This window comes from Penicillium bovifimosum (genome assembly GCF_028826915.1).
Source record: "Penicillium bovifimosum strain IBT 22155 chromosome Unknown utg000002l_segment0_segment0, whole genome shotgun sequence".
NCBI classification, from domain to species: Eukaryota; Fungi; Ascomycota; class Eurotiomycetes; order Eurotiales; family Aspergillaceae; genus Penicillium; species Penicillium bovifimosum.
The window spans coordinates 135,751-161,842 of NW_026622711.1; the positions used below are offsets into that span (position 1 = coordinate 135,751).

At 46.9% G+C, this 26,092-nt stretch overlaps 9 protein-coding genes across 9 annotated transcripts; 5 read left to right on the forward strand and 4 right to left on the reverse strand.

The window, feature by feature from the left end:
• Positions 1 to 1,177: 1,177 nt before the first annotated feature.
• Positions 1,178 to 1,853, forward strand: N7515_001254 (uncharacterized protein; the record flags this gene model as incomplete). Its single annotated transcript, XM_056661998.1, has 3 exons — positions 1,178 to 1,512; positions 1,567 to 1,584; positions 1,646 to 1,853. 3 exons carry the CDS (start codon positions 1,178 to 1,180, stop codon positions 1,851 to 1,853), a joined length of 561 nt encoding a protein of 186 aa, XP_056524111.1.
• Positions 1,854 to 4,596: 2,743 nt separating this feature from the next.
• On the forward strand, positions 4,597 to 5,042 carry N7515_001255 (uncharacterized protein; the record flags this gene model as incomplete). The annotated part of the gene is made up of 2 exons (XM_056661999.1): positions 4,597 to 4,761; positions 4,809 to 5,042. Coding segments are annotated over 2 exons (399 nt in total), but the record flags the coding sequence as incomplete, so codon positions are not given.
• A 702-nt stretch (positions 5,043 to 5,744) lies between these two features.
• N7515_001256 (uncharacterized protein) lies at positions 5,745 to 6,160 on the forward strand (the record flags this gene model as incomplete). The annotated part of the gene is made up of 2 exons (XM_056662000.1): positions 5,745 to 5,945; positions 6,098 to 6,160. 2 exons carry the CDS (start codon positions 5,745 to 5,747, stop codon positions 6,158 to 6,160), a joined length of 264 nt encoding a protein of 87 aa, XP_056524113.1.
• Positions 6,161 to 6,229: 69 nt separating this feature from the next.
• N7515_001257 (uncharacterized protein) lies at positions 6,230 to 7,852 on the reverse strand (the record flags this gene model as incomplete). The annotated part of the gene is made up of 1 exon (XM_056662001.1): positions 6,230 to 7,852. The coding sequence occupies one exon, from the start codon at positions 7,850 to 7,852 to the stop codon at positions 6,230 to 6,232; it is 1,623 nt and encodes a 540-aa protein (XP_056524114.1).
• Positions 7,853 to 10,507: 2,655 nt separating this feature from the next.
• N7515_001258 (uncharacterized protein) lies at positions 10,508 to 10,977 on the reverse strand (the record flags this gene model as incomplete). Its single annotated transcript, XM_056662002.1, has 2 exons — positions 10,855 to 10,977; positions 10,508 to 10,795 (listed from the first exon to the last, which is right to left on the reverse strand). The coding sequence occupies exons 1-2, from the start codon at positions 10,933 to 10,935 to the stop codon at positions 10,508 to 10,510; spliced, it is 369 nt and encodes a 122-aa protein (XP_056524115.1). The 5' UTR covers positions 10,936 to 10,977.
• Positions 10,978 to 11,941: 964 nt separating this feature from the next.
• N7515_001259 (uncharacterized protein) lies at positions 11,942 to 12,859 on the reverse strand (the record flags this gene model as incomplete). The annotated part of the gene is made up of 1 exon (XM_056662003.1): positions 11,942 to 12,859. The coding sequence occupies one exon, from the start codon at positions 12,857 to 12,859 to the stop codon at positions 11,942 to 11,944; it is 918 nt and encodes a 305-aa protein (XP_056524116.1).
• A 4,178-nt stretch (positions 12,860 to 17,037) lies between these two features.
• Positions 17,038 to 17,751, forward strand: N7515_001260 (Hly-III-related protein; the record flags this gene model as incomplete). The annotated part of the gene is made up of 1 exon (XM_056662004.1): positions 17,038 to 17,751. One exon carries the CDS (start codon positions 17,038 to 17,040, stop codon positions 17,749 to 17,751), a length of 714 nt encoding a protein of 237 aa, XP_056524117.1.
• Positions 17,752 to 21,071: 3,320 nt separating this feature from the next.
• N7515_001261 (uncharacterized protein) lies at positions 21,072 to 22,180 on the reverse strand (the record flags this gene model as incomplete). The annotated part of the gene is made up of 4 exons (XM_056662005.1): positions 21,072 to 21,128; positions 21,177 to 21,391; positions 21,445 to 21,544; positions 21,599 to 22,180. The coding sequence occupies 4 exons, from the start codon at positions 22,178 to 22,180 to the stop codon at positions 21,072 to 21,074; spliced, it is 954 nt and encodes a 317-aa protein (XP_056524118.1).
• A 46-nt stretch (positions 22,181 to 22,226) lies between these two features.
• Positions 22,227 to 24,356, forward strand: N7515_001262 (uncharacterized protein; the record flags this gene model as incomplete). Its single annotated transcript, XM_056662006.1, has 1 exon — positions 22,227 to 24,356. One exon carries the CDS (start codon positions 22,227 to 22,229, stop codon positions 24,354 to 24,356), a length of 2,130 nt encoding a protein of 709 aa, XP_056524119.1.
• Positions 24,357 to 26,092: the final 1,736 nt, after the last annotated feature.

Consider the following 26,092-nt stretch of genomic DNA (forward strand, 5'->3'; position numbering starts at 1 on the left):
CGTACAGTGAATACGGTCCATCAGGATGGCAATATATCCGCCAAACATTTCGCCATCGTAGTAGCACATTTGCTGGGTCAGGCGCAGCAGTTATTCTGCCTCCCACCTCAGATAATGAATCAACCCACTCTTTTATTCCTATTATGCACTGTGTTATTACTGGGGTCCACGGCCGACCTTATGAGCCACGTGGTGGTTGCTTGATTGGGGTCTACTGGACAAAGATCAACTTACCATTCCTACTTTGAACAAGTCGTCATTTGGGGGGTAGGCGGTCATAGCAGAACTCAAAGCAGGCAAAAAATGAGGTTTAATAATTGATCATTCAGTATACCCGGGCAAATTGTATCGGTGCTTCGATGCAGGCTATAAAAAGAATGTATAAAAAGAATGTATAAGATATAAAATATAAAATATAAAATATAAGGAAAAAAAAAAAAGCTCTCTTTCTATTTAGGCTCAACTCGTATGATCATGGTATAGTAGGAAAGGGGAAAATGGCTTGATGCCCACTTGGACCTCGATTTTCTCACGTGGAGTCGGTTTAATGAGGTTGAGAGGATGTGAAAATTTGATCCTTGGGAAGTCATACGGTTACACAGATAAACGACGGTAAACTAGTTAGTTTCGACCAGGCAATGACCATGGGACCTTCAGGCATAGGTTCGGTGAAAATCTCTCGCATTTAACCATCCGAGCTGCATCGAATGAGATTTGCATCATCATTAAAGGAAGGGCAGATGAGCTAGCTGATTACCCGACAATCATTTCTTTGGTATTAGATTTCCTTAGATACGCGCTCCAAAATGTCTTGCGCGATGAAATAAAAGCTTGCGGTCTAGGTCTCCTCCCGGTGACCTTCAAAGTACTATCAAGGCTCTATCCTGGGCCCAACGCATTGGCCGCGGATCTCTAGTATAGGACTAGGTGAGCCATTTTCGTCTAGCTAAATATCTGCGTTCGTAGCGTATACTTCTGAAAAGAATTCTCGGCGTACTTATCGAGCAGAGTATACGGGCCCAGTTCTTGGATTCGTCCGAGCGCTTTGCCGAGTTGTCTGTCTGGACTATAAATCAAGCACGTCTTCTAGCATTGGAGAAAGACTTAGCTGTGCTTCCTCATTCACCACTCCATCAATCCTTTACTCTCTTTTCCAACAAGTCCAAGATCCTCGGTCATGGGTATCCTCCATTATCCCGTTTCCGGAGAGAACCATGGTCCGTTCTCCAGCCGACTTCGCGATGCCCTTGCTTCCAAAGCCAAGCCTTTCGACCTCTGGAGCGTCCCTGAATCGGCTTCAGGGCCCCAAGAAGAAGACTGCCCTTATGACATGGAGTCGCAGTCCTCTGCGGAACAAACTCCTATGACAATGTATAAAGCCATGGAGAATGAAGCAGATGCTGATTGGGCGGTAGAGACCCAAACTGTGCCAGATCACGTACCGGAAGCGGTGCATCATGGAGAGACTGGTAGTCCTGTATCAATGGACAAGTTTCTGAGGTGTCTCGAAGAGTAAGGCTACTTGCTTCTTCATTGCATTTACCAGTGACGCTAATTTCTTTCTAGCTTGAACGCCCGACTCCAGTAGGTGAATTTCTCTCGGCGATACTTGCAGCAAGCCCACCTTATGCTGATGCAAACATAGGTCCGTAGAAGAACAGCTCGAAAAACAAAACCTCTGGAACGACGAAATGGACCGAGGCGTGAAAAGGATGCAGGGCGGGTACCAAGATATCTCGGCTCTCATTGAGGAAGCGGCTACGCTGAAAGAACAACTCAACGCTCCTGGGACTTTATCTATCGCTGGAGATGATACATGGATGACAGGTGTTACTTTTAATGCGTCCGAATAGCCAAAAGACTGAAAGGGTCCAGTGGTTGGTGTCCCGTGAAGTTTACATGCGTGGTTCAAACTTCGGAGAGGAGGGCTTTTATGGGAGAGAGTATGGCTTTCTGCATCAGTGCCAGCGGCGGAAAGGGCCATTGTTTCACAAATATGTCTTGTAGTTCCCGAAAAACGGATCTAAACACCAGGTAATTGTCTCTGTGAGGTTTTCGTCTTATTATACTTCTCGTTCCATGTGCGAACAACAAGGTACTTTGTAGAGGTACTTTTTAGAGGTGTTTAGTTGTTCAGAATTATATAGCTGGTGGGACTTAGTGGTAAGTCTTAATTCAAGGCTCGCCATCAACATTGTCAAGGCTGGAGAACGTTCACATGGATCGTTCGTAATGCCGGGCAAAAGGTGCTGTTTTCGCTGCCAGTGAGGAAAAGTTTCAATTTGGAGCAATTATAGTGAAGATATTCATCAGTGTTGGCTACTCTCCGGTGAGAAATACAGGCCCATTGCTTGCCCCTCGTAACTTATGGGCAATAAGGCTTGAAGAAATAGGCGGTTGATCTCGTGCACGACTAATCCAGAAGAGATACGAAAACAATCTTGAGTGAAGCCATATCGGCTACAATCTCAATTCCTGTGTCTTCGTAATCATAGAGCCTTATGCCATATGGCATGGCATTCGAGGACGAATAACATCAAGGACAATGGGAACTTTTACATTACACTATGGCTGCATACCTGATTAGACAACGAACGGTACATACAGTGGCCACCATCACTTCAGGCTCACGTTGGCTGCCTAAAACAGTATTTGCCCACTCCTCTATAACTCAGGTCTTAATTACTTTTACGCTGATGATGCTGATTCGGTTCAGGCGGAGTGCGATGTTAATTATGCATGCTATTTGATTAGCGTTGTAGGCGTAATGTGTAGATCCGCACGAAACTGCATCAGTTTACACCACTCCCACCACTCAGATTCAGCAGCTACTACCTAGCATAGACATCAGACCAGAGGGAGCAAAGAGGTTGGGCGCTTGTGCATAAGCAGCCAAATAGGAGATATGTAGGAGTGTGATATTCAACTAAGGCTACCTCGCGACAGGATGCAGATTGAGGCCGACAATACGCACTCCGCGGGAAAGTTTATTTTCCGAATAGATGGGTGATTTGTAATCAAATATCATTGGCCAATTTAAATACTAAATTCTTAGCAATACCTACCGTTTCATCTCCACGTCTCTCACCAGTGAGATTGCCCCCAGTCCCCAACGCCCATTCTCATCAAGAACAACTTATCTTTTTGTTCCATTAAAAAGCGATTAGTACAAATATAACCTGTTGTTTAAGCACCCTAGGGGGCATAGACGCGCCAACTGTGTATGCTATACTGACATCATCAGAAAGCTAAGCTTGTTCAAAAACGTGAATTTGGAGGATTCGCACAAGGTGCATTGACAAGTGGTGAATGTGAGGGAAGCGTACTCAGTGTAGCGCCTTTACGTTGGAATACCAGCGAGTTCTATCGAGATACAGATCCTCTTACTGGTACACTCAGCGTTCATTAGTATTTGGACATGCTACATTCCCGACTTATTTTTATACTAGCAGGGGGATTACTATGTTCCAAATGCAAAAGAATGGCCACTGTACGTTCAGTTTAAGGTTTTAAGCCAAAATATATGGTGGTACAACAATGCGAAGCATATCCTCCTTCCTAGTTTTCTTTGACAATAATAGTACCCAAGGCACGAGTTTTTTAGCCTCACAGATCTTTATATGTAAAGAAAAGAGTTCTCGAATAGACCGAGGCTTCCCATGAATCCAGGACCCACCACGAACAATACCTTAGTGCCATTATGGTACATCACCAAAAATAAAATTTCAGGAGTATTAACTGCGTTGTGATTGTACAACAAGCCGCAAAAACATTCAAAGCTCCTCACTTCATTCAGAAAATTAAGATCTAATCTCCTTGGCTGACACGTGATTATTAGATATTGAAGCGTGGAGAATGAAGACAGATAGGTCGATGAAGACTTACCCAATCCTGAGTCTTTCGACTGCGTCTCGACATAGTTTACAAATAGGCTCGGTTCTTCGAATAACATGTCCAATCTGGAGGTATGGATGGAAGCTCAATGATATCACTATCCAGGCTATTGCTTAGTCGTGAAAGATCTCTCCGAGATCTGTCTTGCGCCGGTGGTTCTGTGGACCTCCACAGTGAGAGACGAAACGGAACATTTAGATCTGTGAGTAGCTCACCTGAGATAGGCTTCACTTGACAAGTAGCTGAGTCTGCTTCAACTCTTTTTTGGAGTGGAGTGTCTGTACGGTAGACAGGATCGGGCTTATATACCATGCCCGCAGATTGCGCATGCGAAGTTATGGTGCCGCGGATCTCTCTATCCAACTCCTCACTGGGACCTTGCTCCTCTTCTTCACCCCAAAAGGAATCATTACTATTGTGATAGAAACCTAGGGATGGAACGCAATTGGTAAGAAAGGACAGAAGAGAGAAAGTGGGTAGACAACCCATTACAGAGATGTGTGTCTGAGATCAAGAGGGTATTGTCAAAGACAGAGGTACTCAGAAATGCGTCAGGATCCTTGATATATAGATCTGTATAATTCGCAAGTTCAATAGTATTCGCTTTCTACAATCCATCAGTCGCCAGTCGCAATGAAAGGATCTGCACAGTCATAGTTAGTTCCACACTCTATGAGAGAGATATTACGCTAACCTTCCAAGCCCTCTCTGATTCCTCGGCTCTTCTTGACTCCTCCAGCAAAGCTAGCCTTAGAGCAACCGGTTTATTCGAGGATTGATTCTCCATATTTCTGGGCTTGGCATCCCCCTGAAGACCTTACCGAGGATGCTAGATTTTTGTTGGACAAGTGCAAGGCTTTGACATATGTGAGACCATCTGACCTTTCGACAAACATGTTGACGCATTGGTGGAGGAGGTGTTGGCCCATTGGAGCTATGATACTGTTTTCAAATTAGCCCTGACAACTTGGCATTTTGATCACTGGGATATTGAAAAACCGCCTTCTTCAGCCTCGAAGGATTTGATTTCTTTCTTGAGTCGGCCCAATAACGACATAATTGAGATACTACAAGACCGATACAGAAGCATGATGGGCCAGGGAGCTGCATTGAGCGATTCCTTCGATTTCTTGCTGGTCTTGAACTGAGTCCAGATTGAGGGGCTGGGATTGAGCTTTGTCTGGATAACTCTTCTGTAATCACAATGATGTATACCACGGGGCTGGTACGATTGTACTTGCCTTGGACAATGCCATCAATATTCTTGCTGGTCTTGAACTGAGTGCGAAATGAGGGGTTTGGCCAGAGCTATGTTGGGGTACCTGACGGTTTCAATATGCAGACTACGTCTCACGTTGATGAGAATCCATTTGGGCTTCAAAGGACAATTTACCGAGACGGTTGCGTTCAAAATGCTTACCGATGTGTTGTCATCAATAGGTGACTGTATTCCGATTAGTACAACCCGTAAACGTTTCGTAGCAAGCAAGCCAGCTCAACGAAGCCGAGACAGAAGTGCCATCTTCGTTGCAAATCATTTTGTGTAATACTGTAGACTGCTAGAATACTCACTTGATCCTATGGCTGAACAAATCCGTAGCAGCCTGGCAGACCCGTTCGTGGAAGTGAATCTACATCCTAGCGGAGTTGATATTACAACTCGCCCCGCCCTTTTGATTTTGGGTGCCCAACAGCGGTCGCCGGTCACGTGCTCGTTACTGACATATCTTTGATTACCCCACCATACCTCACCCCACCTCTGTCTTTCCCACTATCCTCACTGTTCAAAGTGTCTTTGCCTTGACAAGAGTTGCTCATTCGCTGAGACTGGCGGGAGTCCGAATTCTGACATGTCGCAAGCAACATCAGACAAGCCACATCTATACGAGGATGATTTACCTGAAAGCGCGGATGCGGAGCGCAAGATACTCGCAGCGTGGGCCTCCTCTGCAACCTTCAAAAAACAAGCAGATGATTTCGAAATTCACGACTCGGACGAGCTAGATCGGAAGCTGAGCCCGTTTTTGGAAAAGCTGGGTCTGGTCGGCAAGGTACATCATGCCCATTCAAGTTTAGGACACACGCCTGACCAAAAAGAAAAATAGGGGTATTCTCTGGTACAAATTCCCGGTCCGAAACACGCGCCATTCCACTACAGCAAAGGTGATGCATTTATAATCCCTATTCAAATACTTGACAACAGTCCAAGCGCCTCGGGAAAGCCTCTTCGGGAAGGGAAACGTTTATGGATGAAGGCAAACCATGAAGTGAAGATTGAACCAAAACTGCGTTTGCTATTTGTCCTGCTCTAGCGAGTGAAGACCTGCATGGCACTTCATGCGGGGATGGTGGAAAAAGAAGAGAGCTCGTGAGAGCCTATATTCCGTGTGGTTCGTATGTCCGACAGTGTATTGCGAACATCACCGGAAAATGCAGAGCATGATGATGGAACGAATAGGTGTTGTTGATTTGGGATATCTGCTGGCCTGGTGGAGAATAGACTTATCTCGTGGGACATGCTACATGGCTCAGAGTCACTAGCCAGGCTGCAATTGACAGTGGTTGTATTTCTAGAGAATTGAGCCAGATCGTGTGATCTTGGGTTTAGCACGATCTCAAGCTCCTCTGGGATATGTTGAAGTTGCATGAATGAAGGATCTATCTGACTTCTCTGGGGGTTTGATTCAGCACGAGGAAATGTGGAGAATGTCGTGAGTTCATGAGAGTTTATGCTGGGGTAAACAACATCGCTAGGTTGGCAGTTCGTCGTTGCATCCGGGTCATCATCTGGCTCAGGCTGGTTGTCCACAGGCGGTACATGAGTCGGAGCCACTGGCCCATCGCCGGCTTGAGAAGATGTCACATGTGCGAGTGAATTGGTGTCTCTCCTCCTTCGTTTCATTGTTTGTGAGATCATTTCAAAGTCTCCACTTAAGTTCTCAAACCACTGTGAGATACACCGTGCTGATACAAGAACAACATTTCTCTGGTCACTTTGACTGTCAATGATGACCTCAGAGCTTTCGCATTCCTGCAGCAAGGATTTTGTGAGTCTTGGTAATTCCGAAGCTGAAAGAGCTTGAAATAGACCATACTCGAAAATTGTGACAAGGGCCAGGATTCCTTTGGCAGCATCCTTTTGGTCAGACGAGGTGGAGTTATCGTTCAGCCACCTAAGAAAAAGAAGTTGGTTCGTTCCTCGCTGAATCCCCTTTCGCAAGGCATTGTGGTCTGATTCAGGGTAGCCGTGTTCTCTGGCAAATCTTGTCATTTTGCCAGCAGTTTTTGGAGGACGGGCCCCCATCCCGTTGTAGAGTACATCAACCCTTGGCTTCCAGCCTCGCGCAATCTCCCAGTCGGCGAACTGCTGGGCAAGAGATAGTTGACTCAATCCTTTCAGAAGCTTCTGTTCCTCGGTTGGGGTTTTATTGCCGTCAATTTGTTTCAGGTGGTCAATCCTTTTATCTGCAAACTGCATCTCCTGCTCGGTCTGCAGTATCTCAGAAAGGGAAGCATAGGACTTGCAGAATTCGAGGATTCGAGGGAGCCTCTTTTTCGCAGCTCTGATTAAGGCCGTGGAATGTAGATTCTCGTTCGCTTGTCGCTTTCGTTTGCGTGTAGTGCTTTCCATAGAAGTTTTTGAGGATGACATGGAGATCTCACAGCTCGGTAGAGTTGATTCATTGCTCTGTTGATGAGCCGTGCTTGAGACTGTGATTTGCGAGAAAGTATCTGGTTGTGAACGTTCGGCTTCTGGCACGGTGTTTCTGTGAAGTCCGCCGAGGACTCCCACATTGACCCTGTTCGGGGCTTCGTCTTCAATCCAATGGGTGTTGATAGCCCGTCCAAGCTGTGTTAAGGTCTGAAGTGCCAGATCACGGTGATTGTTGAGTATATCACTAGGTGTATCACGAAGAAGCTTCAACGCTGATAGTACCTCCGCTTCTTGGGGAGCCATGATAGGTCTCAGTAGCTAAGAACTTTGGAAAACTGCGGGATTGACTCCTCAAATATAGTTTGGCACCGGGGCGGGGCAACGAGCAGGCTACAATACTAGCTGAGAGGCACCAATTGGAGTACAACTCTCTGGCCGTCGGCCAAAGAGCTTTGCTCCAATTGGTGCGACGTCTTGATCCGTCGCACATGGATCACAAGTATAGATTGCACCCCCTGAAAGCAAAATAGAGAACGAACAGATCGCTTATGCCAATCAATGCCAGGCCTCCCGCTTGCCTACGGCCACGTCAGCTGTGCATCCGTGTCCCATCAGCGGAAGTTTAATATGTGCCATCGCTGCAGAGTCCGTCACACGGAAACGACTTGGATTCCCAGCTCAACCGCAACTGCAAAGTAACGTGACCAACTCCCAGATGGTGCTCCTTCCGACACTACTACAGAATGGCCACAAGACTCGCTCCCCCAGATAGGGGCGTTTGGCTTTTAACACGCTCGTGATTTGCCTCAGGCATCAGAGGAATGTATTTTACAAGAAACTAGAATACAATCCGTGGTTCGGTATGGTATAAGGTCTTGCGTGCTAATTGCACCCAGTCTCGACAAAATTTGAATCGCCTCAACAATCGCAGATATGTTGATCATTATGGGGAAGAAGTTGAAAAATGGAGAATGTCAGGGCCGAGAAGAACGATTAAGGCCGAAACAGCGGGCATTGTTCACCGCTCACGAACTCGCAGATGCAGCGAGTATGTGCGTATGGGATCCCTGCTAGTGCGCCCCAAATCATATTTCGGGCGCACTAGTAAGGAGATCCCCTGCCTGTGGCGCCTTTACCCCTCAGCTCATCGGCTGAGGCTGGTAATGCTAATCGCCTACTTTTTGGGGGGCGGGGAGGGGTGAGTAAACATAATAATAAAGCCAGAGGATTATTAATTTGGGACGTGCCAACTGTTCCAAGGCGCTTACGCGTGTGATTGGCCTTACCTACCTAACTTATGTTTTTGGTGGCCTGAGCGCAACGAGCCATTACTGTGTCCTAACTATCAACCTCCTGCGATTAGCTTACTGACTACGGACTTCGCCTCCAAGCCTCCCGAGCGAAGCGAGGGTAAAAGGCTTGTCCTGTATACTATCAGGACTGTAACCATTGGCTATGGTTCCCCGAACCCAGGGGTTGTGCCATGTGGATTTTGTTTCCTGCATGAGGCGGATCAGATAGATTTGCTTTTTGAAGAAGGCCAAAGCAAAGTTTGGCAAGTTTACTCGACCTACTAAAGAGGCCTAGAATGCATTGCTTTCTCATGATTTCCCAGATCCTTTAACCGCCACTGAAGCGGGATTTTTATTCTGATCACGAGATCCTCTAATTGACTCTTTGCGCTGAATGTGTTCTTCGCCACCTTGTGGTTTATATTTTCATGTTTAGTTAGCTCCAATTATATCCCTTCAAAGCGATGCTGAGTTGGAATCGGATAGAACGGAACAGGAACGGAACATAGGTCGAAAAGAGGAAGGAACAAGAACGGGAGCGAAAGCCACAAAATCTGTTTCTGTCCGTTTCCTTTTCTATTATGCTTTTTCCCCTTCCCCTCCTTGTTCCCTATTGTTCCCTTTTGTTTCCCTTCTGTTCCGTTTTGATTCCTTTCGTTTCCCTTTTGTTCCCTCCCCAACTGTCTTTCAAATTGTCTTGCCATGAATTCTCCAGAAAGTGTAACGAGATTTCTCAAGAGTCTTGAAGATCTGATCCTTCTCTTCGAGGACCATGATCCCAATCCTTTAGACGGCCGGCAAGGGCGACAATTGCTTGCATGGAACGCTCTTCTCAAAGAAGACGGTCCGGTCAAAAGATCCAGAACCCGAACACATGTTCGAATGCATGCGCGCAAAATTGCCTTAAAGATCAAGAAAACAGCTGGTTCCGAGACAGTTCTACTTTACATGCTCAGATACTCCATCTCGAGTTTGCCCAAAATAACTCATCATGGGTTCTATCAGGGGCTGCAAGAATGGTCATGTAGGACGAATTTTCCAAAATCACTCAAGGAGAAAGCATCCCAGTTCTGGGCAGAGTCTTATCCTTGTCCGGGACATGCTTTACCAAGCAGACAGGTACCTCTGCATTATGAAACCCAACTGCAACAACAATCAGACGCGGGAGATATCTCTTCGGCGAAAACAAGTTCGGATGCACTGATCCCCTTAACTTCTTGTATGGAAGCCGACCGAGAGACATGGCAAGACAAGATACTGACCTTGAAAGTAGTTGTTTCAAAGGCCAACCAAACCATAAACCATCGACTCATTGCCGCTGAACAGCATAATGGTGCTCGCTTCCATGAGTCTGCTTATAGCGGAAGCTCGGCAACTACGTACACCAGAACCGATTCACAAATAGGAGGACAAAGAGGAATCGAGGTAGCTTTCGACGTGCCTTCAAACATTTTGGATACCTTCGTTGAGTTACACAAAAGATCTGAGCATTCCCAAGGACACTCGGCAATCCTCACGATTCCCACACAGCAAGACCGTGTTGCATCACTGGTGCTGTCAATTTCGCGGTCCGAAGCAGTGGCGAAAGGTGGAAAGCACGACTTAACTGAGATATTCAACGCTGGCTTTCCTTCTAGTTCTGCAGAGCATGACTTGCCCGAGATGTTCAACTCTGGCTCTCCCTCTGCTTGATAAATTTCACATCAACCACCATTGCTTCAAATGCACAATCTTTTGGAATTTTGCCAATGAATGTGTCCCTCGAATCATATACGTCCCAAAGTTGCGCAGTGGTTCCAGCTTCGTACACCCGAATACATCCAAGAAGGTCACGTGATAGAAGTGGGCGAAAAACGATAAAACGATTAGTCGGATGGCCAGGTATCATTTTCAGTGTATAAGATGTCCAAGTTTGGTCGACTTCGAATAGGGATACTTGGAGCTCCCCGTCTAGCTGGATGACGCTCCTATTAGTTTCGAATGTCGTGCAACAAAGAAAAAAGGGTAGCAGACCTCTTTGGCTTTTCCCAAGATCTCTTCATCCCCGTCTGTATCCAGCTGTATCCTCGAATAATATTCATTCGTCGCCATCATGGATGTCTTGGGCGATTCAACCAACCCCTGGAAAAACTTCGATTGCCGGGATTCGCGTTAAGGGTTCCGCACTGCGCCAGGCGTTCGATGAGATTGAAAAGCGACGGATTGGGCAAGATTGTCGAAGTAGATATGATGGGTAAATCCAGAATATCAGCGGCTCGAACGGGTTCTCGGGAGTAGCTGTGAATGCCCAACCTCCAGCAACGTGTCGGCTTGTTGGCACACGGCCGCTGACTTTTCGTGGTGGGGCAGACATCCCCTCCTCACGTGACTGTGGCATTCTATTCTTTCTATAAATAAGAGAATGTGGCCTCGGTTCCACTTTGAAAACTGCAGTGGGGCTGTACATGGTGAGCTTTACCGATTCTGCTTTAGTGTTCCCACTGCTTGCCTTTGTCGCCTCATCATTGGCCTGTCCCGAGAGCGCTTACCCCCTTTTGGTTTAGCCTATGTACGCGATCGCATCTCCTGGCTTGGTTTACCTGTTCACGCGTCTTCCATCTCAATCCTACAGCCTCTTGCCTGTTCATACTACAGCCTTTCGCCATGTCCAATCCTATCTCCCCTCCAACACCACTGCGTGAGCGTCCGCCGCCGAAAACGCCCGCCTGTCTACCAAGCGCAGGAAGGCTTTCTTTGGGTCGATACTCCAATTGTGGAGTCAAGCGGAGGTGCATATAACAATGATTCATTCTCAAAGAGCTTCAACAAGGAAAAGGGAATGTCTGTGAGGACAAGAATGATCCTGATACATAATAGGGGTATTCATACCGTCGAGTTTAGTACAATTTCTTTTTAATTGAACCATTACAATTTGCGGCTAATAATCATTTTCCGGACAACTAGAGCTGATGATCTTATTGATAGTCCAAAATCCACCAATCTGTTCTTTTTTTCCCTACTATTTGCCTGTGATGGAAAAAGCTTGCATTCAGTATACTGAGGCGGGAGGATTATCGACAGACATCAAAGAACATCGATTGGACCGGGCGCATATTGTACCTCATTCGGGTTTCTGAAGCCACCAAGTCATAAATTCCGTCGAATAGTCTTCAAACCCATGCACACCAAGCAGGTTTTGAACACCCGACCTCCACTCCGTCGGGTTGTCTGAATCTGGAAGATCCAGTCCACTGCTGATTCGAAACTTGGTTCGAATCCATCCTTTTGGGAAAAAGCCAGCAACTTCCCAATCAATGATACCGACGACGCCAGTCTCCGGTGTTTCTTCCACCATGATGTTTCCAGGGCCGAGATCAGCATGGTAGAATACAAATTTTGAACAATCCATATTCATAGATTCACACCCTTGAAGGAGGTTGTGGGAAGAGTAATCTTCCTTCGCTCCGTATTTGATTAGGAACGGTTCAAGTACATTCTTCCCGTCCACGCCACTCAGCATGTCACTCTCCAGGCTCCCGAGGTATTTGCAGACGCTCACTACGGCATCCATGTAGTGGTCCCTCCATTCTTTATTTAGAGTGGGCCAAGCGTTTGCAAGGGTTCGGCCTCGAACTCTGCTCAGGAACAAATAAGACCGGCCATTGTGCTCTGTTTCATGCAAGACCTTGGGGATCTCAAAATAAGGCCGCTGTCCATGGACATACTTCAATGTGGCAGCCTCTGGTGTTGTACCAGGCACGCTTAGTTTGACCTTGCAAAAAGCGCTTTTTCCTACAGACCAGACTGCAGAGCTGTCCCCAGCATCATACACCAGTCGGATATTCGAATGCTCCGCTGGCAATGGTACGGATGGAGGTAAGGGAATAGGTGCGCTGGTGAGGGTATAACTGAGATCGTCGTCTTGATCGTACCAGGTCGAGGTATAATGGTAGCCTTTTGAACGATGAAGTGTCAAGGGTCCGATGAGCCAGGTGTCTGCATCCACCTCCTTGATTGACTCCCTCACAGGGTCATCCATGGCCTTGAGTAAGACAAGCTTTCAAACGTTGTTGATTTTGATATTCGTCACACTAGAAGTGTGGATAGCAGTCGGGAATTTTATTTTCAAGAAAATTGAGGCACGAGTTGGAAAAAATTCGGGGAAGTGGTGGCTATTATACACGTCCACTTGGCCACATGATCAATACCCAGCAACGAGAAGGATCCAATCACAGCTTAGTTAGCAGCAAACTAAAAGTGGAACCCGAAAGACGTTCCATTGGTAGAAAAATTGACATTCCCCCCAATAGCAGGCAGTAATGAATTGCTTTGAATTATATTCCAATCTGTACCGGGCGGATAATTTCACCTGGTTTTTTCTTTGATTGTTTACCAAATGTTGGACGAAAATGGGGGCGCCCTGTATCATAGACACGGTCAAATTGTGTATGATTAGCGTGACGATTCAGGTGCTCCAACATCAAACTCGACTTCTCAGTGATGCCAGGCCTAATCTATCGGTCGAAGATGTACCCTTGCTCATGTTCGGCAGCCCAATATGATCTGGGCCAGATCTAAACTGAAGTGGGTTAGTTTTCTTGAGGTCAAAAACAACAAAGCAGGGACGAAACAACAGAGGAACGAAACAACAGAGGAACGAAACAACAGAGGAACGAAACAACAGAGGAACGAAACAACAGAGGAACGAAACAACAGAGGAACGAAACAACAGAGGAACGAAACAACAGAGGAACGAAACAACAGAGGAACGAAACAACAGAGGAACGAAACAACAGAGGAACGAAACAACAGAGGAAAAAAGAACGGTTCTGAACCTGAGTTTTGATCAGCCGGATGTTCCTGATATCCCCAAGACGAGACCTAATGATGAAAATGCCTCATGCATCTTTCGTTGGCGTCACTTCCAGCCTCCATATTCAGCAGCCAATCGCCAAGTTCTTTGATAACATAGCTGAAGCGCATGAACCCCAATAGAACAAAGTCATCGGTCGCCTGATACTAACAGAGAACCGTGCACGCGCAAGATATATAAGGCTACGGAGACGTCCAGTTCGCTGAAGAGAATAGTCTGTAATAAGACACCACAAAAACATTTGAATCCCAGTTTCTTTTTCCTTCCCCGAGAGCTTTGACCGCCCAAGTGAGCTTAAAGCCCATCGAGTGATTAAATACTATGTATGACTGACGAAAAAGCAGAATACATCATCCCCGTGAAAGAAGAAATCCTTACCGCGCCTTACACCGACACTTTGCTACCCTGACAGTCAGCTGCTATACGTATCATGGCAATCATCAGTGGACGGAGTCAGCTTGTCGACATGATGAATTGTCCTGTTTGTGGGTACAACAACGTGACCCGTGCTCCCGCCTGCACTGGCCTCGTAAACGACGGCAAAGGCGGAACCAAAGTTTGCGGTGTCATTCTTCTACAAAGAAGTTAGGATATTGCTCGCTTCTATGGCAAGAAGCAGTGTGCGTTTCCCTCGACTTCCAGACTGAAGGATTATTCTAATCATTAGCAGGGTGTTCATTGCGTTAAGATTCCAATAGTGGAGTTAGGAGGAGGTAGACATAACAAGGATTCAACTCCAGAGTGCTTCAACAAGTAAGGAAACCGGGATGTCTATGTGAACGTGGATGGGTTCTGGATAAATGCGATATCCAACATATTGTCAGCGTCTATGCTAGTTCTCCTACCTCAAATTGAAAGCTTGTTACATTGCATTATATTTCATTCTTGATACCTCAATACTGTAAGCTTTAAACTTGGGGCGGTGCTCACTCTCATTCCACCTGGCATAGTCAAATCTACAATCGGTGCGCAGGCTGTAGGCCTTCAATCAAAAGCAAGGTAAATCCGCCAGCCAGCCGTATATAGGATGGCTGAATCCTGCACATAATAAGTGGACAGATCAGAAGGCTTGTCTCCAACCTCATTGAAATAACCTCTGCATGTAGCTTGCTTAGTCCCTTCATAGATCAGGGGGACATGCATGTGATGGACGAGGTTGTTGAGTGTTAGAAATCAATTCCCCGAGCAAGGGTAAATTACACATCGCCCAAATGATAGCCTTACTCGGTCCACCTCCTCCAGAGGTCATACAAAGGTATCAAACCCCCGCAGTTAATGATCTGGTAAACGTATTCCTGTTGTTAAGCCGGTCGCAACTGTGCCCGTGAGCTGCTTCATCTTGAAGAAACATCTTCTCCCCATTACACTAGTTATTCCGACAGCCTCCGATTAACCAGAGCCCCAAGAAACAACAGGGCCATTCTATTGTTGCAGACCAGCAAATCACATATCTTAGCACAAGTATGTTCTAGCGAGCTGACGCTGACATCAATTATACGTATCTATTGTGTTGTGATTGTTGAATGAACTCCGGGAAACCCTTCAAAAAACCGATTCAAAGCTGATGGGTCGTTTGGCAACACAAGCCGCTCAGACAACGGCTGTCCAGAATTTATATTCATCCTGAAGGAGAGAGGCACTACCGACGGCGAGTTACGACTATCTTCCAAGCCATAAGCCAGTCCAGAGAAGGAGTGGTTGAAAAGGATCGTATACTGTATGAGTGAAGGCGCAGCTGACTGAACTGAGGCAAGATTTCCCAGAAATTGTAGCTCTGGTCGTAAATGGGAAGGTTTGGAAAGCCGCAATTGAAGTGATTTAACAAGACCTTCGGCTTTAACCTGACATCCTTCCCTAATTTTCCGACGGCTGAACCTATTTATCCCGCCAGGATCAAGTACCATACAGGCTCTTTCCTGGCAGCCCATACAAACGTACCGATAGTCGGAAGAATAATTTTCCAGACCGACACATACAAGTGTTGCCAAGCATGGCATTCAGATACCGTGCGTCTCCAGTCCAGTGCGCTTGCCGCAGCAAGGTATAGAGGACTTAAAATTTCGCACGTCAATGTTCTTGAACTGGGATTCTGAAGCGTAGTAGCATTGCTCAGCAGCGAAGGATGCCTGCGAAGATGCCACGGCATCTCGCGGTTCCAGTTTATGAAGAATCATCTGAACAATCTCAGGCGGCACGTCGACAGGCCACTTCTCCCTATGGGCGCGAGGCTTCTTCCAGCAGTTTGATGTTAGAACCCGGGCTAGAGCGCGGAACCCAGATGAACATTGGGTCGCTGAATAGTTGAAAAGCAATACTAGGCTCCTAGAGGCCAGAACGACCTCGCGAGAAAGCTCCACGAAAACGAGATGACGTATACTTCAAGAATGATACCGAAGCATTACGTGTGAAACGGTCCCTTCGAGCTTCAACTTTTTATTTGTCCTAGATTGAGGCTTTTCTAGTGATCAGTGGAAGAGCAAACCATGAATCAAATTTTGGGGACCAACTGTTGCTACGCTGAGAGAACAGGCGAGGGGACAGCTATTTACTACAGCTTGAGCCGAGTCATAGGAGATTTATTCTTGCACGTATCCCGTTGCTTCTTGTCGGCTGGGGTTAGCCCATCCTTTCCAATCTTTCATGAGTCTCTATATATGGGAGCGTTTTGTGAGGATCTGAGGGTTAATGAGAGCAATATTAGGAGCATTATAAATCGAGTTTTGCTATTCTGGCCGACGTCGCCTCTCCACTGCTGAGAACAAAGTCCATCTGTAACAACGAAGACACTTATTGAAATGACATTTGGTAATATCGTACTATGGCTTCACTACCGCTTTGTTCCCCTCCGGGGCTAGAATTAACTAGTTCGTCAGCTTTATACCGCGAGTTAGCCTCTGCGAAGGCATCACAGACGCTACAAACAAACTTCCCACAGCTCTCGTACACTCATCCTCCTGAGACAGGCTATTCAGATCTGAATCCTCTCGGCGCGACGCTTTCTCCCGATTCTCCAACTCAAAACCTAATAACGATCAATACGTATACAAGCTCCACCAGCAATCAGAAATCCCTAGATCCTCTACACGATAATCTTGTTGCTTTAACAATCCCTTCTAAACAAGTCGACCTTGGTATTGAGCGTCTTCCATAATAAAGCAACTGCTTTCAAATCGCGTTCAAATGAATTACTCAATTCTATACGTAAGGGCGGAGGAATGATGCGGTCGCTGTCTAAAAGATAGTGACAGATCACATCCGCTCTGTATCTTACCACCGACCGAGGTTATAAAACCTGGCCGACCTGCACCTGCTATCAAAAATTCTAACCAGGCAACGCGATTACCATGCCCAACTCCGAGCTTCACAATCTGCGCGACTCTGCAGTCATCACCATCATCGACATTTTCGGATTGACTTACTTTGCTCTCTTTGTCCTCCAATATCTTCTATTCCATTTCCCGTCATCTCCAGATGCGATCATCAATTCACTCTCTGTGATCTCTTTTAGCGGCGGTGGTCTATTATGGTACTTGTCAAGCCTAATTTACCGAACGATATCTGCGTTCCAGGGAGCCGGTGCAGCCCACTGGCAAAAGCTCGAGTTCGCTGGGGCTTTGATCCTTATCTGGGCGTCAACGGTTCCAGCTGTGGTATTGCAATTCACCACACAGCCTTCCATCCAGCTTGGCTATGTGTTCGCATTTACCCTAGTCGCCGTTGGAAATCTGGTAGACTTCCTAGTTTGCGATCCCACTATCTCTACGGCGCGAATGAGGTTTCCTTACCATTGTGTCTCACTGGGTCTGCTTTCCCTGGTTCCAACGATCCACGCCCTGACCGGGACGCTGCCAAATCCCCCGCCGCTGGCGACCCAACTTGGCCATTTCGCAATTTATACTACGATCGGTGCTGCAATCTACAGAATCCAACCACTTGAGACTATTGGGGTATTCAGTAGTTGGCGGTCTAGCCTCTATTTGATGCACTTGATTTTGGCATACAGTGTTGTTGGTTACTCTAGAGTTGTATTGGAGACGGCACTAGGCTCTGCCACTTGATTTTTGGTATGTGCATTGAAGAACGAGAGATGGTATATTTGTGGAGTTTCTGAGTTATGTATGAAAGGACCAATTCGGATGATGCGGCTTGGTTCCTGATTGCACCAGGTTTGTATCCCGACAAATATGATTTCATGTCAAATTTTGCCTTGTTACTGAGCCGTTCCTAGGACCCTTTGACCATTGAATTTAATTGTGACAATATAGTGAGCTACAGTAGAATTCGAAATCAGTTTTAACTCGACACTCTTGCGACTTGATTCGCGAAGCCTAATCTTAAACACGCTAGTCCACATTTGGAATAATGATAGATCCGCGATTTCCAACAATAGACATTGTATTTTACATGACGAAGGTGGGACCCTGGCTTGTGTATCTTACTCGTAAATGCCATACAATAGTAATTCTCTGCCATACCACCCCCTCAAGCAGGAGGCATCTTCACCCGACTATCTCTCTATAACGTCATAATCGACTTCACAAAATGGCTCCGAGACTTCCACTATCCAAGCTGCATCTCATCCGCGACGTGATAGAGAGCCAGTCACTTGGCACATCTAAAATGGCTGAAGAAGCAATTCAAGTAAACGGCGCCATACGCATCTTTAATTTAGATGTGTTCTTGTTCGATCTCATCCTTTCTCAATATTTTTGCTGGCTGTTAGTGATTGATACAGTAAACTCTTACGGGACAGCATGGAGGTGCTTCAATTGCTTCCTCCGACTGCATAATCATATCTTCGACGAGTGGGAACGCGAACATGCCATGGATTAAACAAATACACACTGGGAAGTGGCTATCCTTGGTCAAGAGTAACATGTCATTATGGCTGGAGGAAAAATAAGATTTGCTGACAGAGGATGTTGGGGGCTGGTAATTCAATAGGTTTTAGCCAGATTGGATAGGCGATTGAGGGGAGCGGTGATTTGATAGGGTAGTTTTCCCGGTCAACCAATTCCTATGCAAACAATTATTTTTTACAGTAATTCGACCGGTCTGACCTCACGATTTGATTTGTTTGGTCATATTAAGACATCAGAGAATTGTGATGGTGTGCAAAACGAGTAACTACAAACAACTGTTTACTTTAAACCTCGGCTGAGCAGATTGTTTGTTCATTTCATCGGATTTACATTCCACTCTCCCTGCCATCACTTAATTACCTGTTTATTATTATAAATCTCTAGTCTCACTTCACATCAGCAGCAATCGCTGAAGTCGACAGACCCTAGCCAACGATGACGGTCTAAATAACATGCGGGAGCTTCCCACTCTATTACCGAGGATCTATAGCTCGATGGAGTTAGTACCATTCATTACAAACCGAGCGTCACCCTTTCCAAAAGCATCAAAAATCTGTGGTCAGAATGGCTTCTCATGCCTTGCAGGGGTAATATATTCTACATCCATTACCACCAATGTCATATGCTAAATAGACAGTTGCTAGTATTTGTATGCTAGTACTACAAATTCGTCCGTATTGTAATGTTTATTAATTGAGAATAACGGGAGAGGACAAAGACATACCCAAGTTCTCGGAAGGGTCCGTTGATAGGCAATCTCTCTATCAAAAGTGCACAATGATCGCCATCATCGGACATAGAGCTCGCTTTGACCTCCATTCAAGAGCAAATCCATCTGATCGGCCTCACGCATGGAACAACCATGCAGCAACAGGCCCTGAGAATAGAAAACCATAGCTAAAATGACAGTTGGGTTACTGTACGAGACATTGGTACGATCCAGGGGTATATATAGTCTTGTGTATTGATAGCAGCCTCGAGGCAGCGGATAATCCATTACGCTGCCCTGCTATTTCGATGATGACCTTGCAAAATGCTCAAGGTAGCAATTCTGATTTCAATGTACTTATCTAGACCAGAGCCTCTCATTGGATATGTTCATGAGATACCTGCTATCACTGGCATATAACCGAGCATTACGGCACCAAAGGTATCTGGTCATCCGGCACTAAGAAGTTTCTTCTTTGGTTCTGGGGTTGAAACCCGTGTTCAAAGTAATCGACATGCTTTCCTTTACTCAAGGCAAAGCTTCTGCGGTCGTCTCGTGCGTCGGAACTCGCGGACACTCCCGTCTTTAGGATGTACTGTGTATGTGGTAGCCGCATGCCAAGAGAGTAGACATCGCTTGAGTAGGGATTTGTGGAGAAGCTTTTTCTTTGGGGGTCGGGCGCAGAGGTAGCTTCATCCAGGAGTATGATTTGATTGGAAATGGACTTGGCTTTTTGTATACAAGTGTAGGGAGTTTTCCGACGATAGGGGTGTGGGGGGGGGGTGTTACATTAATGTTGTCTCCTCAACGACACTGTCAAAAATTAGACTAGTTACTGATGTAGACTTCTACTCGTCTCCCTACCCCAATGACAACAACCTCCAACCTTACTAGGTTGCTCAGTGCTGGATTTCACGTGTGCAGGTTTTGGTTGATTCTGAGAAGCTGTGATGGTGCTGAAGGGGACGGGCGAAAATGGTTTCAAAACGACAGCATGGGTTACTACGGTACTGTATAGCCAAACCATGACCGATGCTTTTGTTGTAGTTCCTGGTGCTATTGAGGGCATCCAATTAACATGATTGGACGGATCGAACTGCATCTACCAAGTATTTCTATATTCGCGCACCTGTAGGCCGCCTAGGAATTTTGAATTTGATCTCTAGGAGCGACCAAGAGCCTGCCTAGGAATCATCGCTTGGGGCTCCCAGGAGGAAAATAAAGCCTAAGTGGAGGGTCCTAGGAATGCGCAAACAGAAATGAATGCGTTTTGGGAGCCCTAAGGATCCCGGGAGACGGGTATAGTGTTCCCAGGAAACACTCACATTGCTCCCAGAAATAATGAAATCCGTATCCTAGGAATCAGGTCTTCCGTCTTCTTTTTGCTTCTGGCAGTCTCAGTGCTTGCCCGTGGTTTCTAGGAGCTCCCGCACTGTTCCTGGGAGACCTATGCCTATACTCATTCCTAGGAGCCTCCACTAATGCACGATTTCCTTAGGAATTACTCGACCCTTAGCCTATAAATATTTCGTCATCGGTATACGGAACGCTGTTTTATTTCAGATTGGATTTTGTATTGGAATAATTTGTGTTGAGAAAGCTTGAAGATGCAATACACCACAATAGAGCCACCAATAAAGCAAATTCTACGGAAACTCAATACCTGTTTTCTTTTCTGGTTAAATCGATCGCTCTTTAGGTTGTTTGCTCCCCTTTTCAAGTACGTAAATAATGACGGCATGGTCTAGTCATTGCCCTCCAATCTCTGCGTGAATGAGTAGAATGTACGCGCGGATATCAGAGCAAATCATGCGAGGCCGATTAGATCGCCCGGACACCATCGGGTTTCTGTTAAAAAGCGGTGCTAGAAACCAATGAGCAGAGTCCCAAATCAAAACCATGGGTCACGTACTTTTTTCAGTTCCTCAAATGAGCTAGCCGAGATGGTGGCAGACAGAAAATCGATGGCGGCTGGGCAGTTTTGCCAGCGGTCAAGATTGTCAATTCCGACAGCCCCCTCCTCTTTAGAATATTTTTGCATCAATTCCATCATGACTTTGGTTACAGGAGCCATATCAGTGTTATTTAGCCTGCCTGTCTGTTTGATGACACAGCAGTCAATCCGCGCTGTGCTAGTTTTAGTAGACAACCCTCAGGCCGTATTTATGGATATACCTTACCAATCTTTATCTCCCCCTCAAGGCTCATCAGAATGCTAGAACAATCCAAATATGGATGATAAAATTTTTGACCAACAAGATGCGATAGTCCGTCAAGAATCTGTACATGATTAGCGACCTAGGTCTCATTTGAAAGAATAAGGGAACGACAAACCTGGGACATGATCGCAGCTAGCTCAACCTGGTCTGGAAATGCTACACAGGCGACAACATGATCTAGGGTGAGAGGATCAAATTTGCTTAAAGTATACAAGGAATCAGAAGTGCGAAAGCACTCCCTAACGGAAGCCACATTTTTATGGGATATGGAACGGAGGATTCCGAGAATTCTGTCGGCATCTTCATTAGGGTATCGACGGATCGCCCGTGCAGCTCGATTGCCAGAGGACCGGATACAAACAGAAACATTGCCAGCTAGATCGCATTCGTAGTACGGCTTGAACGTATCCCAGGGCGATTCATCTCTTATAGATCCATCCCAGCCGATACTGTTCTCCAAATGGCCAGTTGCTTGGAGAGCGAAGTTCCTAGGGAACCCTCGGATGACCTTAGCAGGAGGCTCCGAGGAAGATGGTGTGGTTGTCCTCTTGATTGGGCGGGTACCTGGTTGGAGAGGACCTGGCTTGATTCTGGGTTCGTTTGCCGGTGCTTGCCCATCATTTTTGAGTGAAGGTTGCTGTAACACGGGAACCTTGTCAAGAATTCTTGTCACTCGTCTGTCATCGTTTGAATGCATGATTAGGCTGATAAGTCTCTTCTGAAGGTCGCATGAGTAGCAGAGCATGCAACCCAACACATTACTGCACCTCCTCGATCGCTGCCACCATTCTCTGTCCCAAGCGATTCAAGTCGAGGCAGATGCGACCCTCACGACTCAGGGCGACGCTACCGACCCAGTGAATCGACTCTACCCTAAGCACATCGTCCCTTGGCTTGACTTTCCCCAGCTACAGGAACAAGTCTGGGAGAAATTTGACCGCACCGCTGCCTTTACCTCGCGCCCACTATTCCCTTCTGACGCCCAAATCGATTATGTCGTTACGAATATCCAGAACAAGCCGATCTATTCGGAAGCGTCTCTTCGGAATTTTGAGCAAGAGACGGTGGATAACTTTGTAGAAAAGGTCATTAAGGCTTTGCGAGACGATGAACCCCTTCGACAGGAGTTTGGAATCCAAGGTCGAGTCACCTTCTATGATCGCGCAAATCCCTCGGAAACTTCCCTGGAGAACAGCCTAGAACAGATGAATCTTCAAGACGCGCGGACACCCCAACGACCGGCGAACTCTAGGCGTGGAAGAGGCGGAGGAAGAGGGAGAGAAACGGCGCAGAGACAGAAGAGGGATGGCACGGCACGAAGACGCAATCGGCGGGCCGACCAGTTCTGCGTGCACCTTGTGGCTAATGAACGACAAATACCAGTGTATACAGTGGAGTTCAAAGCGCCGCACAAGGTGACAGCTCCCGAATTGGTGGCGGGTCTACACCAGATAGATCTGGTTCGCGATGTCATTGACCAGGAAGGCGACACATTTGAATTTTATGCCACCCGCCTCGTCGCCGCCGTCGTCACCCAGATATTCTCATACATGATCGACAGTGGGGTTCGATACGGCTACATCTGCACGGGGGAGGCTTTTGTTTTCCTCCATATTCCAAAGGATGATCCCACCATTGTTCAATATTTCTTGTGTATCCCGAATCAAGACGTACAGGCCGACGATGAATTGCGCCTCCATCGGACCGCCATCGGGCAGGTGCTTGCGTTCACCCTTCAAGCGCTGGCCGCAGAAGCTCCCTCTCAAGAGTGGCACGATGTGGCACACGACAAGCTAACGACCTGGGAGGTCGAATATCTCGACGTGTTGAAGGAAATTCCCGAAACTCTCCGTAAAGACCCGAGGTCCTCTAATTATCGGCCCTCGCATTGGAAACGAGATCGGAAAGTACACAACACACGCTCTCGCGCTCGATGTCAGCCAGACGCATCTACACCAAAGCACTCATCGACTGAAGGCAGCGGCAGTGATCAAGAATCGCGGTCGCCATCCGCCGCCGCAGCGTCGCGCAGCCGATCAAGCCGCGGCCGAGGCAACAACCGTCAGTCAACCAGGGGAAGCGAAAGGACACGAGCCAGCCGGGACAACAAACGGACACCGACCTCTCGAGAAGACGGGAAATCTACACGACCATACTGCACCACAGCCTGCATCCGCGGCATGGTCGGCCGAGACCCTCTGGATAAAAAATGCCCCAACTGGAAACTCCACGGTAATCAACGTCACTCCATAGGGCCGCAGGAGTTCATACGCCAGCTTCATCGTCAACTTGTACGAGATCGAGACCTTGGGTTTGAACAGCTGCACGTCTGTGGTCGGACAGGCTACCTCATAAAAGCCACCCTTCTTTCACGCGGATACACTGTGATTATTAAAGCTACGACTGTGGAGAAGCAGCATCGCCTCCAAGCGGAAGTGGACAGTTATCACCGTCTCGGGAGCTTGCAAGGACAACACATCCCTGTCTGTCTTGGGGTCTTTAAGCCTCGTATCGCATATTGGTACCACGGCGAGTTGATGGCCCAGATGATGGTCTTGAGCTGGTCTGGAACCCGGCTTCAGCATGTCATCAATGATCGGAATTCCAGCTTCTTTCACCAAGAGCGCGAGAAAGCACTGGCCGTGCTCCGGTCACGCGGAGTTATCCACGGCGACAGTGAGTGGCGTAATATGTTGTGGGATGACCTGGGTGGCCGTTTGTTTGTCATTGACTTAGAGGATGTGAAATGGTTGAAGCGCCCTCGGGCCCTTGAACCCACGTCCGGCAATACACGGCGCAATCATTACGTCGGAGCAAGGGAAAACAAGCACGGCCTGAAAAGGGCGGAAATCTGCGATATGGCAGTACCTTAAGGTTCTGGCTGTTCATTTGAAGAAAATGCAAAACATTACGCCACAAATCCTCGATACCTCTTTGAAACTGTGTTCTCCACAGGATTGAGGAATGGAATTTTCCACATGACTTTCCCAGGTATGCTGCTAGAGATACATCCCGTCAATCATCCCCTGTCGACCGAACTCTTTCGAAAATTTCTTATTCGATTCCGCAGCTAACTCCAAGTATTTGTAGTTCACCTGGTTGACGTCAGCCTCAGCGAGAGCGTGTGCAGTTGCTGCGATGTTTTTGATCTAATTCACGATTAATATACGACTACTCGACCCATGGATCGAAAGGTATGCTCAGAACAAGTGTGTGTTAGGGTCTGGCTCTCCTCGCCATTTTATCCAGATACCGAGCCTCGAGAAGAAACCCATCAAAGCGATAGCAAAAAAGAGAAAATTACTCGAAACGGTCAGCTAAAGACTGAGTATCTGGTCCTCTGGTGGTGCTCTTGGGAAAGCTTGAATTAGTGGGATGGCAAGCAGAACCGGAATCAGTGAATATAACTTTCTTTGTCCTTTTCTACAACCCCATAGCATAATTAAAGGACGAGACAGAGAGCCTATCAGACTGAATTCCCTGCGATTACGGCATGAGCTAGTGCCCAGTAGGCCCTTTCGTGTTTTGCCACTTTGCTATTTTGCGATTCTGCCACTTTGTGTATTCGATCATGTAAGATTACGAGTGCTAGTCCAAATCAGGTTAGTCTATTTTGTTCCATGATCTATACAATGCACCTCACCGTCGCAGACCTCTTCCACTCTTCACCAATCTCCCACTCTCCCTCCGTGCGGGTCAGTTCGCTAACCCCATCGCACCAAGGGCACTGTCGATTCCGTCAAAGACGTCCTGGAGGTCGCATCCGAAATCGTCGTCCTGCTGGGAATGATCAGGAATCTCGCCAGGAAGATCTTCAACGCTATCAGGGATCTGTTCCAGATGATCTGGAGGAATCGACAACAGCAATGGGAGGAGAATACTCGGCGTTTTTGGGGCCAATGGTTCTCTCTCTTACTATCCTCTGGAGCTTCCTTTAATCAATTTCTATTGAAAAGCAGCAAACCCTTTTTATAAAATCATCTCCTACAATAAACAAAATAACCAAACTAAACTAAATACACAAAAACTATCACTTTTTCAATCCTTTTTACTTGCTAGACGAGACCGACTTCGACGTGCTGGAGCTGTACCGACATCTGTAGGTTCCAATCGCTTCTGAGTTGACCTTATCTGCTGCGGTCGTACAGACTCGGACACAGGTATAGAAGTAGGTGTAGAAGTAGGCGCAGAAGCAGATTTAGAGACTTGCTGCTTTTGCTGAGTCGATTTCTTTGATCGAGTCCTCTGTAATTGTACACACTTAGGGGCAGACGTAGGAATCGACGCAGGAATCGACGCAGGAATCGATGTAGGAATAGATACAGGGGCCGGTGTAGGAGCAGGAATCAGCACAGGTACAGGAATCGGCGCAGAGGCAGAATCGGCGTAGGGGCAGGAATCGGCGTATGGGCAGGAATCGGCACAGGCGCAGGAATTGGTGCAGGCTCTGAATTCAAAGGCCAAATAAACTGAAGACCAGCTGTCCGCTCTTTTAGCGCCATTGGTACTTCCTTTGCGTGTCGTACGACCTCTGTTTCTGCTATAGAAGCAGAGGATAGTTCAAATGGCTCCCCTTCAGGTGGTGGTTTACCATAAATAATGACATCAG